Here is a 17,817-nt window from a genome sequence, read left to right on the forward strand (position 1 = left end):
TGGCGAGACCCCCACAGATCAGGAAAACAAGGGGTCCTAAAACAGAGCAACGTGGGACCCCATCGGACCCCTCGTTTTCGTAATCTGTGGGCGTCTCAGCACGGAGACCCCCACTGATCAGCAAGTTGGGCACTATCCCGTCAATAGGGCCTAACTTTTGTTCGTGGAAAAACCCCTTTAAGAACGGTGTAACCTTTTGATATCTCGATGCATCTTTCTACAGTACTTGGTGGAGGTGATTGTCTCCCTGGTTCAGTCACACAATAGCAACAGCCAAAATAGCAGCACATGCGGTGGGATGCCCTAAGCTATGTTCTTCAAGGAAACTTTAGGATATATATCCTGGCAGCAGTCTCTTCAAGGGGTACTCTTGAATTATTCTGTACAGCACAACCCCTGGTGATGGGTATTGGAGAACAGATTCATCGACATCATCCACCATGATAAACCAGGGACATTACTCATAGATCCAGGCACTGGGACTGTGGTATCTTCTTAAATGTGTTATCCATGGCCTCCTTCCTTCTAATATCAACTTTTTTATTTTTACTTCTGTGAGATTACAGGAAAGAGGATGTGCTGGGAAAGCAGGGGGGAAGTGCTCCAGCACAGAGTAACAGCCTGTGAAGCTACAGCAGGGAGGGTCTCTGGTAACACTCATATAGCAAGGTCATGGATAACAAATATAAAAAGATTACCACAGTCACGGTGCCTGGATCTATGAGTATATGAGTTTATCATGCTGGACTTTGACAGTAGATTTCCTTAATAGTGAATGAGTTCAAGCTTCATGCATTTTTTTTTTTTTAAAGAAAGAACCCTCTTTTCATAATCATAGATGCCCAAATAAGCAAGATACTGCCCTTGTCATACTGCAAAAACCGCTCAGGAATAGTCCCGAATATGACATTAGCATTATGTCATCATTAGCAATTCTATAAAAGTGAGTAGAGCTCTGTCCTGCACTCAGAGTGGACTATTAGGGGACTCCTTGCCCTACCTGCTGGGGGCGCCAGTCATCTGACATATATCCCCTATCCTGTATATAGAGAACAAGTGTCCATGCTGTCTCCGATGCTTGTGGAGTCCCAGTGAGTCCTTGCTATTTTGCAGCCAGGTATCTATTATAATGGGTGATTGGTGTATTATACATTCCACTATAATTCCTACCACTCCATCTACCGGTAATGCATGTAAGATCTGACCGCAATCACAGCGTCCACTTCCCGCAATAGCGTCTTGAGAAGCCAGACTCTCCGCTCCATTACTGCGCGGAGCTCATTGTTATGTTATTGGCTTCTCCAATTATCTTTAAACTCCGTTTGACTTTAAGTAACAAATCCATATGGCTCTGTGATGCCGCCCAGCTGAGAGGCACACAACATCTTCCAGTGTGGAACGCCGAGACGCAAATAGGATGTAACACAGACAATGTGAAGCCGTCTCAGGGAGGCTGACCTCTGCTAACATACCTGGTGTAGATAGATTTGCCAGAGCCCGACAGATAGATGGGCAGATAATTGCTTTCTGGCTCGGTCCATGTATTCCTCTCTACATACCGCCATCACATGCCGCGCATAGATATTTATTCACAAATCATTTCAGGGAAGAAATAACGGCACATGCAGACGCACAGGGACAGATACGAGCATCTTATTACCTGACTGGCTTCTCTACCGGCCGACCCAGGAGGTCCCGAACACGAAGACGTCTCCGGCCCTTCCCCGCCGCCGCCATCAGGGTGTATCTGGTAATTTACTGCCTGAAAGAGAATCTGGAGAAAACAGCAGGACATGATCATCACTTCTGAAACCAACCACTAAGAAAATAACCCGTCTTATCAGTGTCCTTTGTCTGTTCTGTAAAAGGATAAGAAAACTTTTGGACAGTTCGGTAACAAACCTTAATACGTGTCCCTTGTAATAACCCTGTGTTACATCCTAAAATCCCAAACAGGCACAAATCCGCAACGACTAATCATTCCAAGGAGCAGAAAATGAAGCTCTAAAAGAGGTCCGGCGTATTCATGAGCTGCATAGCTTGGCGATGACTTCCGCGCACCGCCTCTATTCCTGCCCACAATCCCACCCCCTGATGAATACACCGGACCGCTTTCAGAGCAGTCCGGCGCTTCTAATCTATTCCGCAGCAGTGCTAGATAGCGTTATTGGAAGTTTCTGATAACGCTAGCAGGGTAACCCGGCTGTGACTGTTTTAGCACTAGGAGCTGCTTAGTTTAGTAAGCAGCTATTAGTGCCCAATTTCTGGGTGACAGGTCCTCTTTAAAGAGATCATTGATTAACATATTTCCCATAATTCTGTATCCGCAGCTCGCAGCTCCCTACGCAGACTACAAACAATCCGGTGTAGTCTGTTCCTGCAATCCTATTCTCTTCCTCCTGCTCCCAAATTATTGTTAACCTCCTGAATACTAACCCCTTATTGGACATCTATCATCAGATTTACTGATGGTATTTGTCCCAAACGTACTTGCTCATTATGTCTGTCAGGGGATGATCTCGCTTTTCGTATGTCCAAGAATGGACAGATACTCTTTAAAAAAGATGTGATGTTAATATACAAATGCATTACTGTTCTGTTAACACACACGTTATGTAAACGCAATGTTGACAGCAATGTACGTAATTAGCTGAATCTCCTCTTCTCAGTTTTTGTAATGTGTTTGAAAACGCATGAGTTAACTCCATGTGTGAACGCACCCTTAGGCTACATACACAGTGCCATTGCCCGCCCTGCTACGTTCGTGCGGGGAGAAGAGGAGGAGGTGAGTGCTGCTCACCCGCGCCCCTCTTCATAGGAACATATGGCGCACGGCTCCGTAACATCTTTTCCCGGGCTACAGAGTGGTACGTACCGCTCCTGTACGGTGCCGTGAGCCCATAGAAGTGTATGGGGGACGTATATCGGCCGTATATACGTCGTCTGTATATACGTCCTCCGTACATGTGTGTGAACGCACCCTTAGGGTGTTGTCACACAGTGCGTTCTTGGTACGTTTTTGCATGTTTACCATGTGTTTGAATCTGTTTCACACTAACAAAAATTAAGAAAACACATACAAACCAGCCAAATGAATGGCAAAAATACAAAAACGTACCAAGAACAGACCAAGAATGGTTCAAGAAAGCACCGTGTGAAAGCACGTTCAGTTTTTCAGATGCAGATTACGATGTCCAAACCAGGAGTGGAGTGAAAAACAGAGGAGGAATGGCTTCTCTCAGTGATATGGTCTCAGCCGTTATAATCCACACCTGGTTTTGGCTTCAAAATCTGCATCTGAAAAGCTGAACGTGTGAACACACCCCTAGGGTTTGTTTTTTGTTTTTATTTTTATTGTGTGCTAGCTTTCTTCTTTATTTTTAGTTCTTTTTGGGGTTACATTTTGAGGGCCTTTTTTAATACATAGCATATCTTTTTTCAATTTTCAAACAAACTTTCAAAAAACACATTATAATTGAGTCCCCTATTTTGTGTCGGTTGTTTTCAAACAGAAAATGTATAGTCAAAGCAAACGGAGAGACCGTATTTTATAGTGTTGAAACGCGTGTTTCTAAATATTTATTACTATTTTTTGTTTATGTGTGTTTTTTTTATATGTCACAAATGAGGTCATTAAAATTTCTTTATTTTTCTTCACTTATAAGTTTGGATCTGAGTGCTTTAGAGCCCAAGTAAGGGTCATCTGAAATGACTTTTTCAGCTCCTTTGCACAAGATTTTGAAATGGATATTTTTATACGTTAAAACAAAGTTTTTACTTTAAATAGGGAACGCTAGAAAGGATATTTCATACCCTACCTGATCCGTGTTGGTCGCTTACATTCATGATACTGACCTGTGTTTGCAGGGAGCTGCTGGCCGCCAGCAGGGACTGTATGGCACTGGGAGGACAATGAGTCAACGCAAAGGCCATCAGTTCTTTACGAGTCCCAAGGTCTTCATAAATTTCGCATTGTCCCAACTTGCTGCAAACTTCCCAACTTTTATTATACCCTGAAAAAGTACAGAATCCCGAATAAAGTTCTAATGTTTGTTGCCTTGATTAAGATTGAAGGAAGGAAGGAAGGAAGGAGGGAGGGAGGTGAAGGAAGGGAGGAGGGGAGGGGAGGGAGGAGGGGAGGGGAGGGGGGGAGGAGGGGAGGGGGGGAGGGGGGGAGGGGGGGAGGGAGGAAGGAGGGAGGGAGGGAAGGAGGGAGGAGAGGCGAAGGAGGGAGGAGAGGCGAAGGAGGGAGGAGGGAGGTGAAGGAGGGAGGGGGGAGGGAGGAGAGGCGAAGGAGGGAGGGGAGGCGAAGGAGGGAGGGGAGGCGAAGGAGGGAGGGGAGGCGAAGGAGGGATGGGAGGGGAAGATGGGGAGGCGAAGGATAGGGAGGGGAGGGGAGGATAGGGAGGGGAGGGGAGGATAGGGAGGGGAGGGGAGGATAGGGAGGGGAAGGAGGGATGGAGGGGAGGATAGGGAGGGGAAGGAGGGATGGAAGGGAGGATAGGGAGGGGAAGGATGGAGGGGAGGCGAAGGAGGGAGGGGAGGCGAAGGAGGGAGGGGAGGCGAAGGAGGGAGGGGAGGCGAAGGAGGGAGGGAGGATGGGGAGGGGAGGATGGGGAGGGGAGGATGGGGAGGGGAGGATGGGGAGGGGAGGATGTAGAGGGGAGGATGGGGAGGATGGGGAGGATGGGGAGGGGAGGGGAGGATGGGGAGGGGAGGATGGGAGGGAGGATGGGGAGGGGAGGATGGGGAGGGGAGGATGGGGAGGGGAGGATGGGGAGGGGAGGATGGGGAGGGGAGGGGAGGATGGGGAGGGGAGGATGGGGAGGGGAGGATGGGGAGGGGAGGATGGGGAGGGGAGGATGGGGAGGGGAGGGGAGGGGAAGGGGGAGGGGAAGGAGGGATGGAGGGGAGGATAGGGAGGATAGGGAGGGGATGGAGGGGAGGATAGGGAGGGGAAGGAGGCATGGAGGGGAAGGAGGGATGGAGGGGAGGGGAAGGAGGGATGGAGGGAGGGGAAGGAGGATGGAGGGGAGGATAGGGAGGGGAAGGAGGGATGGAGGGGAAGGAGGGATGGAGGGGAAGGAGGGATGGAGGGGAGGGGGAAGGAGGGATGGAGGGGAGGGGAAGGAGGGATGGAGGGGAGGGGAAGGAGGGATGGAGGGGAGGGGAAGGAGGGATGGAGGGGAGGGGAAGGAGGATGGAGGGGAGGGGAAGGAGGGATGGAGGGGAGGGGAAGGAGGGATGGAGGGGGAGGGGAAGGGAAGGAGGGATGGAGGGGAAGGGAAGGAGGGATGGAGGGGAGGGGAAGGAGGGATGGAGGGGAGGGGAAGGAGGGATGGAGGGGAGGGGAAGGAGGGATGGAGGGGAGGGGAGAAGGAGGGGAGGGGAAGGAGGGATGGAGGGGAGGGAGGAAAGGACGGGAGCATGGGAAGGGGAAGAAAAGAGGGGAAGGAAGGGGAAGAAAAGAGGGAAGGAAGGGAAGAAAAGGTGGGAGGGTGGGAAGGGGAAGAAAGGAGGGGAGGGAGGGAGGGAAGGGGAAGAAAGGAGAGGAGGGAGGGAGGGAAGGGGAAGAAAGGAGGGGAGGGAGGGGAAGAAAGGAGGGGAGGGGAAGAAAGGAGGGGAGGGAGGGAGGGAAGGGGAAGAAAGGAGGGGAGGGAGGGAGGGAGGGAGGGAGGGAGGGAAAGAAAGGAGGGGAGGGAGGGAGGGAGGGAGGGAGGGAGGGAAAGAAAGAGGGGGAGGGGAAGAAAGGAGGGGAGGGGAAGAAAGGAGGGAGGGGAAGAAAGGAGGGGAGGGGAAGAAAGGAGGGGAGGGGAAGAAAGGAGGGGAGGGAAGAAAGGAGGGGAGGGAGGGAGGGGAAGAAAGGAGGGGAGGGAGGGAAGGGAAGGGGAAGAAAGGAGGGGAGGGTGGGAAGGGGAAGAAAGGAGGGGAGGGTGGGAAGGGGGAAGAAAGGAGGGGAGGGTGGGAAGGGGAAGAAAGGAGGGGAGGGAAGGGGAAGAAGGGAGGGAGCGGAAGAAGCAGAAGGTCAGAGCGGAAGATAGCAGGTCGAGCGGAAGAAGCGGAAGGTGGAGCGGAGGTCGGAGCGGAAGGTCGGAGCGGAAGAAGCGGAAGGTTAGAGCGGAAGAAGCGGAAGGACGGAGGGAGTGGAAGGACGGAGGGGAAGAGCGGAGGGAGTGGAAGAAAGGTAGGAGGGAAGGGAAGGGAGGAAGGAAGGATAAAAGGAAGGAAGGGAGGATGAAAGGATGGATGGAAGGCAGGAAGGGAGGGAGAGAGGTAGGAGGAGAGGAAAGAAATAATTGTGCACTACCATTAGCCATGAGTTCCTGGCAGTGCCCATTGGCAGCCTTGTAATCCTGGTAATGAAGCGCCTGTTCAGCTAGAAGAGTAAGAACTTGTCCTTTCATCTCCATCTCTTCATTTCCTAAAACACATAACACATACATAAGCTACTTTACATTTATGGTCTCATTCTATCTTACAGTATATAATAACACACCCCACCACTGTACACACCATCATTACACATAACAGCTATAAATCTTGCAGATTCTGTAATACTGTGACCCTCCAGCTCACTAGCAGCCATCTGAGTAAATGGTTTTATGCATTAACATTTTCTGTAAGTTTCCACTTTCACTGTGAGACTGTGATTTATGGCACTTAGTGACTCTGATAGGTGGTATCCTGGAAGAAGCCGTCACAGAGAGAACACAATCTTTCCTGATAGCAGATGGTCCGTGAGTACTGACACAGCAGGCAGGAAATGTCACAATCTAGTATATAAAAGGAATGTAATAGAATGTGTTATATTAAGGGTCTGTTAATGATGTGTCAAAAGTAACTTACACTGTAGTCCTGCAGCTAGCTGTCAATCACTGTGTGTGGGTGGGCCAATCAGGACTCTTGCTGTCAATCACTGTGTGTGGGTGGGCCAATCAGGACTCTTGCTGTCAATCACTGTGTGTGGGTGGGCCAATCAGGACTCTTTCTGTCAATCACTGTGTGTGGGTGGAGGTAATCAGGACTCTTGCTGTCAATCACTGTGTGTGGGTGGAGGTAATCAGGACTCTTGCTGTCAATCACTGTGTGTGGGTGGAGGTAATCAGGACTCTTGCTGTCAATCACTGTGTGTGGGCAGGGTAATCTGGGCTCTCCTTGCCAATCACTGCAAGTGGGCGGGGTAACAAGGGCTCTCCCTCCCTATCACTGTGTTGGGGCGGAGTAATAAGGACTCTCACTGTTAATCACTGTGTGGGCGGAGTAATCAGGAATCTCACCATCAATCACCTTGTTGGGGCAGAGAAATCAGGACTCTCACTGTCAATCACTTTGTATGGGCATGGGTAATAAGGTCTTCTCCCTTACAATCACTGTGTGGGGGTGGGTTGATCAGGACACTCTCTGTCAATCACTGTGTGGGCGGGGAAATCACAACTCCATTGTACCCCTTTACTTCTGCTAATTTACATTCATCTCCCCCCTTAACAATAAACGCCTATAAGAGACAAGTCGCTCATTTAAACTCGCCATTCAATTGAGCGCTCTTAAAAACCTGAAATTCCGGCTGCAAATTAATGTTCTTTCATTTCACTTTTCACTTTGCTTTAACAACTTCCTTAGAGATATTCATTTAACCACATTGTCCCCTTTGTGACAGAATAAAGAAAAAGTTATGTGCTAATGACTGTTCAAGACAGTGGGAGTTATAGCTGGAGTGGCACATTTATAATGGAGCCTTACAAATTATTACCTGCTTTCTTATATAATGGAACAGAGATAGCAACGGCTTAAACAAAGCACAATGTCCTCATCAACAAATTACCTGCGCGCTGTTTACAGGGAAAGCTTATCTCCCGGGAACATGGCGCCAGCCGAATACAAAATATGTATTTTACATCAAGATGAAGCTCTCCCGCCAACACTCCTGGCATGTGCCGCTGATGTCTAGCAAACCTTGCCGGAAACTTATATCATTACATTAGTGTAGAACCCTCTACTCCAATGGCAACTTCATCCCACGCGTTTCACCGATACCTGAGAGAGGCAGCGGGGAGGAACATGTCCCATTCCCATACACCGAAAAACACTTGCAATCAGGAATGAGCAACAAGTGTTCTGGATGTAAGCAGTGCACATTACACAGCGCTCAGCCCCGGTCGCAAACGTTTTGATTTATCCGCATCCGTCAAATTACGTGTTCTAAACGGAAATGAACTGCGGTGTGTGAACAGGGAATTATTCCATTTGCAGCTCATTAGTATTTAAAACATTCCATAGTGTCAAAGATCACTTTAATATTAAAGTTGTTTGGTTCCAGCCCAGATGAATTCTTGGGTAAATGTAACAATACAGTGGGATGGACCAAGATCTGATATCCCACATCCACTGGATGGGAGAGAGGTAAGTATTCAACTGCTATGGCAACATCCAGACGCAGCAGTTGAGTTGTGTTCACATAAGCATTTACTATTCTGTGAACGCGGCCCAAGACCAATAAAGGTGCCCCTCCAATTACAAAGAATGAAAAAGAGTTGTGTGTGTGAATGGATGTAATAGTACTGAGCGTGTTCATGTGAGTGCATGTACCTCTCAGAGATGTGCACTAGTGGATGTACGCAGCAGAGATGTTTGTAAGTGAATGAACATAGCAAAGCTGAGCATTAGTAGCTGTACGTTGTAGAGCTGTGTGCGAGTAGATGTATGTATCAGAGCGGTGCGTCAGTAGATGTACATAGCAGAGCTGTGAGTGAGTGGTTGTATGTATCAGAGCGCTGTGTGAGTAGATGTTCATAGCTAAGCTTTGTGTGAGTGGATGTATGTAGCAGAGAAGTGCATGAGTGGATATACATAGCAAATCTGTGCGTGAGTGGATGTACTTAGCAGAGCTGTGCAGGAATGGATGTATGTAGCAGAGCTTTGTGTTAGTGGATGTATGTAGCAAGCTGTGCATTAGTAGATGCATGGAGCAGAGCTGAGCGTGAGTGGTTGTACATAGCAGAGCTGTGTGTAAGTAGATGTACGTAGCAAAGCTGTGCATGAGTGGATTTATGTAGCTGACCTGTGTGTGAGAAGATGCATGTAGCAAAGCTGTGTGTGAGTGGATGTACGTAGCAGAGCTGTGTGTGAGTGGATGTACATAGCAGAGCTGTGCGTGAGTGGAGGTACATAGCAGAGCTGTGTGTGAGTGGATATACATAGCAAATCTGTGCATGGGTGGACATACATAGCAGAGCTGTGCATGAGTGGATGTATATAGCAGAGCTGTGTGTTAGTGGATGTATGTAGCTAAGCTGTGCATTAGTAGATGCATGCAGCAGGCTGTGCGTGAGTAGATGTACGTAGCAGAGCTGAGTGTGAGCGGATGTTAATAGCAAATCTGTGCTTGAGCGGACATACGTAGCAGAGCTGTGCACGAGTGGATGTATGTAGCAGAGCTGTGTGTTAGTGGATGTACGCAGCCGAGCTGTGCGTGAGTGGTTGTACAAAGCAGAGCTGTGCGTGAGTGGATGTACATAGCAGAGCTGTGCGTGAGTGGATGTACAATGCACTGCTGTGCGTGAGTGGATGTACAATGCACTGCTGTGCGTGAGTGGATGTACAATGCACTGCTGTGCGTGAGTGGATGTACAATGCACTGCTGTGCGTGAGTGGATGTACATAGCAAAGCTGTGGGTGAGTGGACGTACATAGCAAAGCTGTGCGTGAGTGGACGTACATAGCAAAGCTGTGCGTGAGTGGACGTACATAGCAAAGCTGTGCGTGAGTGGACGTACATAGCAAAGCTGTGCGCGAGTGGACGTACATAGCAAAGCTGTGCATGAGTGGACGTACATAGCAAGGCTGTGCGTGAGTGGACGTACATAGCAAAGCTGTGCGTGAGTGGATGTACATAGCAAAGCTGTGCAATAATTAATGTACGCAGCAAGCTGTGCATTTGTTAATGTACAGATAGGAGCAAAGCGTGAGTAAATGTACATAGCAGAGCTGTGTGCGAGTGGCTGTACATAGTAGAGCTGTGTGTGAGTAGATGTATGTAGCAGAGCTGTGCGTGAGTGGATATGCACAGCAAAACTGTGCGTTAGTAGATGTACGTAGCAGAGCTGTGCATGAGTGAATTTATGTAGCAGTGAGTGGATATACACAGCAAAACTGTGTGTGAGTGGATTTAAGTAGCTGAGCTTTGTGCGAGTAGATGCATGTAACAGAGTGGTGTGTGAGTGGATGCACGTAGCTGAACTGCGGATGAGTAGTTGAACGTAGCAGAGCTCTGTTTGCTGTGCATGTGTGTGAGCAACAGGAATATTCTATTTGGTGTCAAAATTATTTTGCCATTTTTTGGACGACCAAATCTGGGATGTGTATTAAGGTAAGGTGTATCTCATAAAAATAAGTAAAAATAAGTTCAAAAAGATAAACGCTGATAAAATGCTGGTTTAATTTGAAGGACGATTTATCAGCTGGTCAATTCCTTCCAAGGGAAATCTACCACCAGGATGAAGGATTGTAAACCAAGCACACTGACATACTGCTGTGTGTCCCCTCAAAAAGGATATGCTTTTTTTTAGCTTCTTGTTTTTAGAAAAAGAAAGGCTTTAAAAAGTATGCAAATGAAACTAAGGGGCTCCGAGATCCATAGCAATTAATTAAACCTGAAGCCCCTCTGATTTATTAACATAATTTTAAGCTTTAAACTTTTAGCAAAATAAAAGGCTTAAAAAGCTAAAAGGAAGAGGGGATCCTGGAAGGGGGGGGGGCACACACCTGTATGTCAGTGTGCTTGGTTTACTCTTGATTATGCTGGTAACTTTCCTTTAAAGTTATCTATTCTTCTCATCAAGGGGGGGGGGGGGGGGCGTGGGAATTCAAAGAAAATTCATATGCCTCAAGAAGATACATCGACCCCTTGTTCTACCCGTTGTGCTTCTGTTTTTTCTTCTCTCCTCGCCTTGACAACTCATATTATATAGACTAGAAACCTGCGACTAGTCATAAACATCACAATCAACCCAGCATATGCCTTGGACATGCTTCTCTTTATTAGATTATAGTATGCAATACTTCTCAACTGTCCTTTACTGCTGTGTACGCTTTTGTTTTTTTACGTCAATTTTTTTTATTTTTAAAAAGATACATTGACGTGGATTTTTCTTCCAGGGATACGAACCCTCCCTTCCTGGATATTCCTGAATGTAATGTTCCAGTAACGGGAGTATGAAGAGAGCTCATACTCACCTCTTCATACTCACTGGGTGTTTACTGTATAATGCAGCAAACACCCTTCGCTACTAATCATTTAAATACGGCCAGCAAAGGAACCAAAGGCATTGAAATGGAGTTGCCTGTGTCCTGCAATTTTAGTTGTGGTTATCTTGCCCTGTGACGTCATCGAAACTTGATGATCAGTCGCCATAGCAGCCAGGTCTGTCTCTAGGTAGTATCTGTAAAGGTCTGAGGGTAACAATGCAGTAGTAATGCAGTATATAGGGCAGTATATAGGAGTGATCAAACTCCATAGGGTTCAAGTACCCAAGGAGTCTATAAATACAGTTAATAAAAAAATAAAATTGTTTAAAAAATATATAAAAATAGATCACCCCTCCCCTTTTCCTGGAAATGATATAAAAAAATATAAATAAAATAACATTAATGTTAGGTATCGACGCTTCTGAAAATAACTGATCGATCAAAATACTAAATAGTTATTCCCGATGGTGAGCACCAAGATGGAAAACAGCGGGCAAACGTCCGAATCGCGACTCTTTCATTATTTTGCGCTAAAATTTACTTTATTCTGAATAAAAAGTGATCAGAAGGTCGTACAGTCCCCTAAATAGAAGCAATGAAAATGTCATCTCCTCCTGCAAAAAGCGACACCGCATTCACTCACATGTACACCACAGTAAAGTCCAAACAAAGATTTTTTTTTTTCCCCCGGTTTTTGTACAAAAGGTTTTAAATAAATTAAAACATAATAAAACCTATAAAAATTTGGTTTGTACGTGATCATACAGACACAAAAAAATTAAATTGCGGTATCACTTGGGGCACGCACTGAAAGTCGTATAAAACAGAGCCTACAAGAAAACTACGCAAATGTGTTTTTTGGCCAATTTCACCAAATTTTGAAGTACATGGCGTGGAATGTCGAATAGGAAGTCACTAGGAAGGACAATTTGTTGTGTAGAGAACAATTCCTCCTACAGCTCTGTGCACTAAAAAAAATGGAAAAAGCAAGCAAAAAATGGAAACAAAAAAAACAAAAAAGGGCAGTAGCGTTAAAGGGTTAAATATGCCTCTAACGTGCTATCTACAGCCGTGGGGATGAATTTAGCCTTCACCGTCCCTTCTACAAAAGTTAGTCTAGAAATGAGCAGTTTCCAGAAACTCGGCAACGAGTAAACAATCACTTATTGAGCCCAAAGCATCAGAATTCCAGTAGAAGAGAATGAATCAATAGTTGAGTCTTTCCTCCGGCAGCGGGAGCGCGGGACCACAGAAAGAAATTAGTTACAGCTGAGTTGCGGCTAAAAGATAGCAAATGTATCTAAGAACTCTACAGGCAATCATTACTGGCACGTACCGGTGCAATAAGCCTGACAACGCTCCCCGGTAGGCCCGTGGCTGAGCAGTGTGAAATACTAATGCAATTCTGGGAAAAGAACTCTGCCCGATGCGGCTCTAACCCGAGACAGAGCCCCCGCGCCTCCACAACCTTGTGCCGGCCGCATTGTGCGGAGACCATCATCACTTATTTACTCCTATTATACAGGCCGCTCTCATGCAACGCCGGAACCTAATTCTTCAGGCACCGATTTCTTGATGATTGAGCTTTGAAGCGCTTCTACCGGTGCACGCGACACGTACAGGAGACAGAGCGCTCAATACTGGCAGAGCAAGCTTTATGTGGCTGTTTGTAAAGGTTTTCATCGCTAAAAAGAAATTAGGGAAATTTCTTTGTTGTATAAATTACTGTTAAAAAAAAAATGTAGTAAAAAATAAGAAAATTGCAGAAAACCGAGCAAAATAAACATGTAATAAGATGTGGAGGCAAAAATAGAAATCATTTAATTTATATAATAATTGAATCAATTTTTTTTTTAGGCGATAAGGTCTGTATGTTTATAAAAAAAACACTTTGCCAAGATAACACTGGACAAAAGCAATGCAAAAAAAAAAAATGTTAAAGGGGTTTTCCCATCTGGGAATTTAATGCATTTGCCACATGTAAACATTTCTTCATTTGGATGTTATAAAAAAAAAAAAGTTCCTGTGTGAAGATAATTTCTCATAAATGTCGCCATGTTGTTCCTTAGAAACCAGATAGCTTCCCCGGATACGACCACCCCATACTCTAGCAGTGGTGGCCAGACATGCGCTATTGAGTCCTGCCGGACCACCTGGATGCAGCAATCATTATTACAGGACAGCTGTGGGACATGTAGTAACTCCCCGACATTTCATATACAAAAACCTTTTGTTTCTTTGTGCAATCCCTCCAGCAGAGGTGGTCGCATCCAAGGACACAATCTTGTTTCTAAGGGACCATATGACTACATTTATGAGAAATTATCTTCACACAGGTAAAAAATTTAAGACAATTATATATATGGCAAGTTAATTTCTGTAATCAGGTGTGGGCTTCAATTCACTGCTCGTCTCGGCTAACCGATCCTGCTCAACACAGGAAATTCTAAAGGCGGGGTTTAAGTGTAGTCACTGATTGGTTGAGCTGTAGAAGCACATGACAGCTGCACTTGAGGCGCGTTCACACGGTGTGTTTTGGTTGCGTTTTCATTGCATTTTGAAATGCATTACAACAGCTGAATAGAGGTGATTTGCCTAATTACATTATTGTTAACAAAACACTTGTGTTTCAAAACGCAACCAAAACGCACCGTGTGAACGCGCCCTTACCGTTCTTGCTGAACAAACAGGAAATTCTAAATAACCAATTACTGACTGAGGTGGGGCATAACTGCAGGCACTGATTGGTTGAGCTTTTAATGCTGAAAGCACCTGACAGCTGCACTTATTTATCTTTCTTAACAAAAAGGCAGCGTTCACATGTGGAGATAACACATGCATCTCACAACAGCAGAGAAGAAGAAGAGATTTGCCTGATTACAATGGTGTCAACATTGCATTTACAAAACATATGCATTAACATATGTATTTGTTAACGTTATGTTAACAAATTTGTTAAAACAAGCGATTTGTAATAATGACAACAATGTAATCCGGCAAATCTCCTCTCCTCTAAGCTGTAATGTAATGCATTTCAAAACGCATGCGCTAAAGCCACGTGCACATGCACCCAAAGGTAATTCGAAACCACCAGTTAACGACAAAGGCGGGGCATAATTTGCAGCCACTGATTGGTTGAGAGACATGACAAGTGCACTTAGGCACTATTTATGTTAGCGGACAGTGCAAGCAATCCTAGCATATCCTAGTCGGAGCAGATCAGTCGGATGACGGATCACTCATACACTACAGTTTATGACGATTGATGAAGTATGGATGCCAGACTACAGCAATTAAGTGCCTGAACGGTCCACTTTTTATGGATGATTTTTGCTACGCTTGTGTAGAGTAAACCTTATTTGCTAGTGACCAAGAACAGGAGACCAGCAGAGGAAGGCATGTAGCATCAAAAAAGTGATTTCTGAGGTATCATGTCTCACATCTGTAATAAACTCTCAGACAGCGGTCAATGGGTTAAGTGCTTGTGCTTTCTGTGACAATAAACAGACATCAAGATACATGCATAAATGTGTCCATATAGTTATGAATGTACAAAGCTAAGAACAACTTCAGCACAGGGATAAATATTACAATTCTCTATGCTTGCAGCCACCACTAGAGGGAGCCTCAGCAGACTATACTATTAAAGCTGAAAGAATAAGCAGCATGCACCTAGCTCCTTCTAGTGGTGGGGACAAAAATCAAAGAATGAGATTTTAACGAATTGTAGAAAAACTAAAAAAAATAATTCAGAACATAAAATAATTTAAGGATAGCCCTCTTTTAAGAACATTTTCACTCTTTTCTATTTTGCCAAGTAATCAATACTGCCTTGAGGTATCACTGCTTCATAAACTAGTCCCACCGGTCTATGAGCTATATGTTCTGGCGCTATAGGACTGGAGCTCACTGGTAACGTAGCACTAGTAATAGACACATACAGAAGTGAAGGCTACCACAGCCACTGTCTGACCTCCTTATTAGAGCAGATCCTTACTATCGATCAGCCTCACACTTCACGCTGCCCAGGCTGGAGCACAAGGCTTATAATTAGGTGCAGGCTCTCAAGTGTTCAGCATCCAGAGGAATACTGCAGTTCTATGATGAGATGTACTTACCTGCTACTCTCAGCAGATGAGCCAGGGCCAGCAGTTTTGCTGACTGCTTGTAGCTGGTTGGGGACTGAGAAATACACTTCTTGATGAGGCCGAGGCGGCTGGAGCACAGGCGCACTGCGAGAACAGAGAGGACAAGGTGTTACACAGGACAACCATGGATTCATTACCGATCACTAGACCGGAAACTATGGCGCAAAGTCCAGATCTTATGCTGTGCCAATGTCTGATATGGGATGATAAATCTGATGCACTACAGGCGGTCCCCTACTTAAGAACACCTGACTTACATACAGCCCCTAGTTACAAACGGACCTCTGGATGTTGGTAAGTTACTGTACTTTATCCTTAGGCTACAATGATCAGCTATAACAGTTATCACAGGTGTCTGTAATGAAGGTTTATTGTTACTCCTGGTTCTTATGACAATCAAACATTTTTAAAATCCAATTGTCACAGATACCAAAAAAAAAATTTAGCCGAAGTTACAATGATAAAATATACAGTACCGACTTACATACAAATTTAACTTAAGAACAAACCTACAGACCCTATCTTGTATGTGACCTGGGGACTGCCTGTATAAGGGGTCATTCACACAGCCAGCTGCCCACCCAGACCAAATACCGGGCTGGCACAGGAGGAGGGGTAAGTGCTCTTCACTCCTCCTCCCGTAGAGTCACCGGGAGACACAAAACTCTATAGGGGCTGTGATGTGGTCGCAAATCATGTGGTCAGATCACGTCCCCCCATTACGGGCGTGTGAATGTACCCTCAGGCTGTGTTCATATGTTCCATAAGTTCGTTGTGATGGAGTGGAAGAAGGCTGACCCCCTCATCCATCATAGCGATGCATGGAGAACAGAGCTGTAACTCGGGGAAAGCTAGGACATGTCCTATCCTTTCCCCATGTACAGAGTGGTGCGGTGCTGCACGTGTGTATGGTCGTGTGAATGTACGGTTGTATTTTGCACCTCCTATTAATTGGTGGTGCAAAGTACACCGTAATTAAGGCTCATTTGCATAATTGCTGGTACACACCCCTTTGGTCTTAAAAGTGTTTAAAAACTTTCCACAAACTGTTTTTTTTTTGTTTTTCATTTTGTCATTTTTGTTTTATTTTTTCACCACACTGTAAAGCTCTCATACAAATTTTTTTGGGGCCCTAAACCACAGGACCTGTAGTTGTTTTAGGGTCCCAAATCTAAACACTTTAACAGTAGTACAAATCTCAGCCATCTTTTCCTGCATAAATTACTAGAGATACAATTTTTTTAATTGCAAACATATAAATAGATCTGTCCCAATGACATTATAATAGAATGAAAAAGAAAAAGAAAACAGGCAGAATATAAAGTGCGAGGGATTGTCCATATTGTGCAGAAGTCCAGTCCTTCCAACCTCTGATATTACATCACTGTAACGTTAATAACAGAAGTCTAATCAATTGATTCATTCAATAGTCCATCCTGTAAAGCTGCAGCCTTGGGGGGGGGGGGGGGCTCTGTTAACACCTCCAGAGCCCATCTGGCTCATTATCATCATTTTAAAAGTTGATGTTATAAGAAAGGAGGCCATGGATAATATAATATAAGAATATTACCACAGTCCCGGTGCCTGGATCCATGAGTAATGTCCCTGCTTTATCATGATGGATTTTGACGGTAGATTTCGGTTAATTTCTGCATTCAGAATGCTCCCGGAACCTCCTATTTTCTGTAATATCTGACCTGCTACTGCTCGGAGCACAGAGGAAAGGATGAGACAACAGTGCACAAAGTTCAAAATCTGTAGGGTTCCATGAATGTGCAAAAAGTAAGGCATGGTCGTAAGCAGAAACCTGTTACATGACTTGTTTTATGTTCTCATGGTTTCTCTACCCGGCTGCATTTTCTATTTTTCTTTTTTTCCCTTGCAAATCCTGTTTTGAATCCAGGAATGGATAACTGAAGGTCCCTTCTCCCTCACACTCCAGAATGGTTACTTAAAGGAAATCTACCATTTGTTTTTATGCATTGTGAGCCAAACATACCTTGAGAATGCTGTAGCTACACTGGTGCAGAAACATATCTTGTTTAATCCCTGAACCCAGTGGTTTTACTCAAAAAACAATTATAAAATTCAGGACCCTGGGAAAGCTGAGTGCAGACTGACAGACATTACACGGAGGTTCCTGAACTGTCCAGACAGGACTAATCAACCTGAGCAGGATGACTTATACACAGCAGCTGGGGGGATAGTGCAGCGATTGATTACTTCTGCCTGTCAGGGACAACACAGTGAATACAGAGTTCTCTAGAGTAGTGCATAATTAGGGTAAGAGGAGAAGCGTCGGGGCAGCCACAGGAGCTATAGAGCATCGATATCATAATTTTATAATTGTTTTTTTCAGCAAAAACACTTGATTCAGGAATTAAACAAGGCATGTTTCTGCATCGGTTTAGCTACAGCATTCTCA

At 45.4% G+C, this 17,817-nt stretch overlaps 1 protein-coding gene across 3 annotated transcripts in view; it reads right to left on the bottom strand.

The window, feature by feature from the left end:
• NBAS (NBAS subunit of NRZ tethering complex) overlaps nucleotides 1-17,817 on the bottom strand; it is a 415,971-nt gene that overhangs the window by 214,350 nt on the left and 183,804 nt on the right. For all 3 annotated transcript variants that reach the window (XM_072143606.1, XM_072143607.1, XM_072143605.1), the window contains exons 32-35: nucleotides 15,363-15,476; nucleotides 6,308-6,421; nucleotides 3,856-4,013; nucleotides 1,661-1,774 (exon numbers count right to left, since the gene is read on the bottom strand). In XM_072143606.1, coding sequence (XP_071999707.1) covers nucleotides 1,661-1,774; nucleotides 3,856-4,013; nucleotides 6,308-6,421; nucleotides 15,363-15,476 — 500 coding nt within the window. The remainder of the gene's footprint in view (nucleotides 1-1,660; nucleotides 1,775-3,855; nucleotides 4,014-6,307; nucleotides 6,422-15,362; nucleotides 15,477-17,817) is intronic.

This window comes from Engystomops pustulosus, chromosome 3, assembly GCF_040894005.1.
Source record: "Engystomops pustulosus chromosome 3, aEngPut4.maternal, whole genome shotgun sequence".
In the NCBI taxonomy this organism is placed as follows: Eukaryota; Metazoa; Chordata; class Amphibia; order Anura; family Leptodactylidae; genus Engystomops; species Engystomops pustulosus.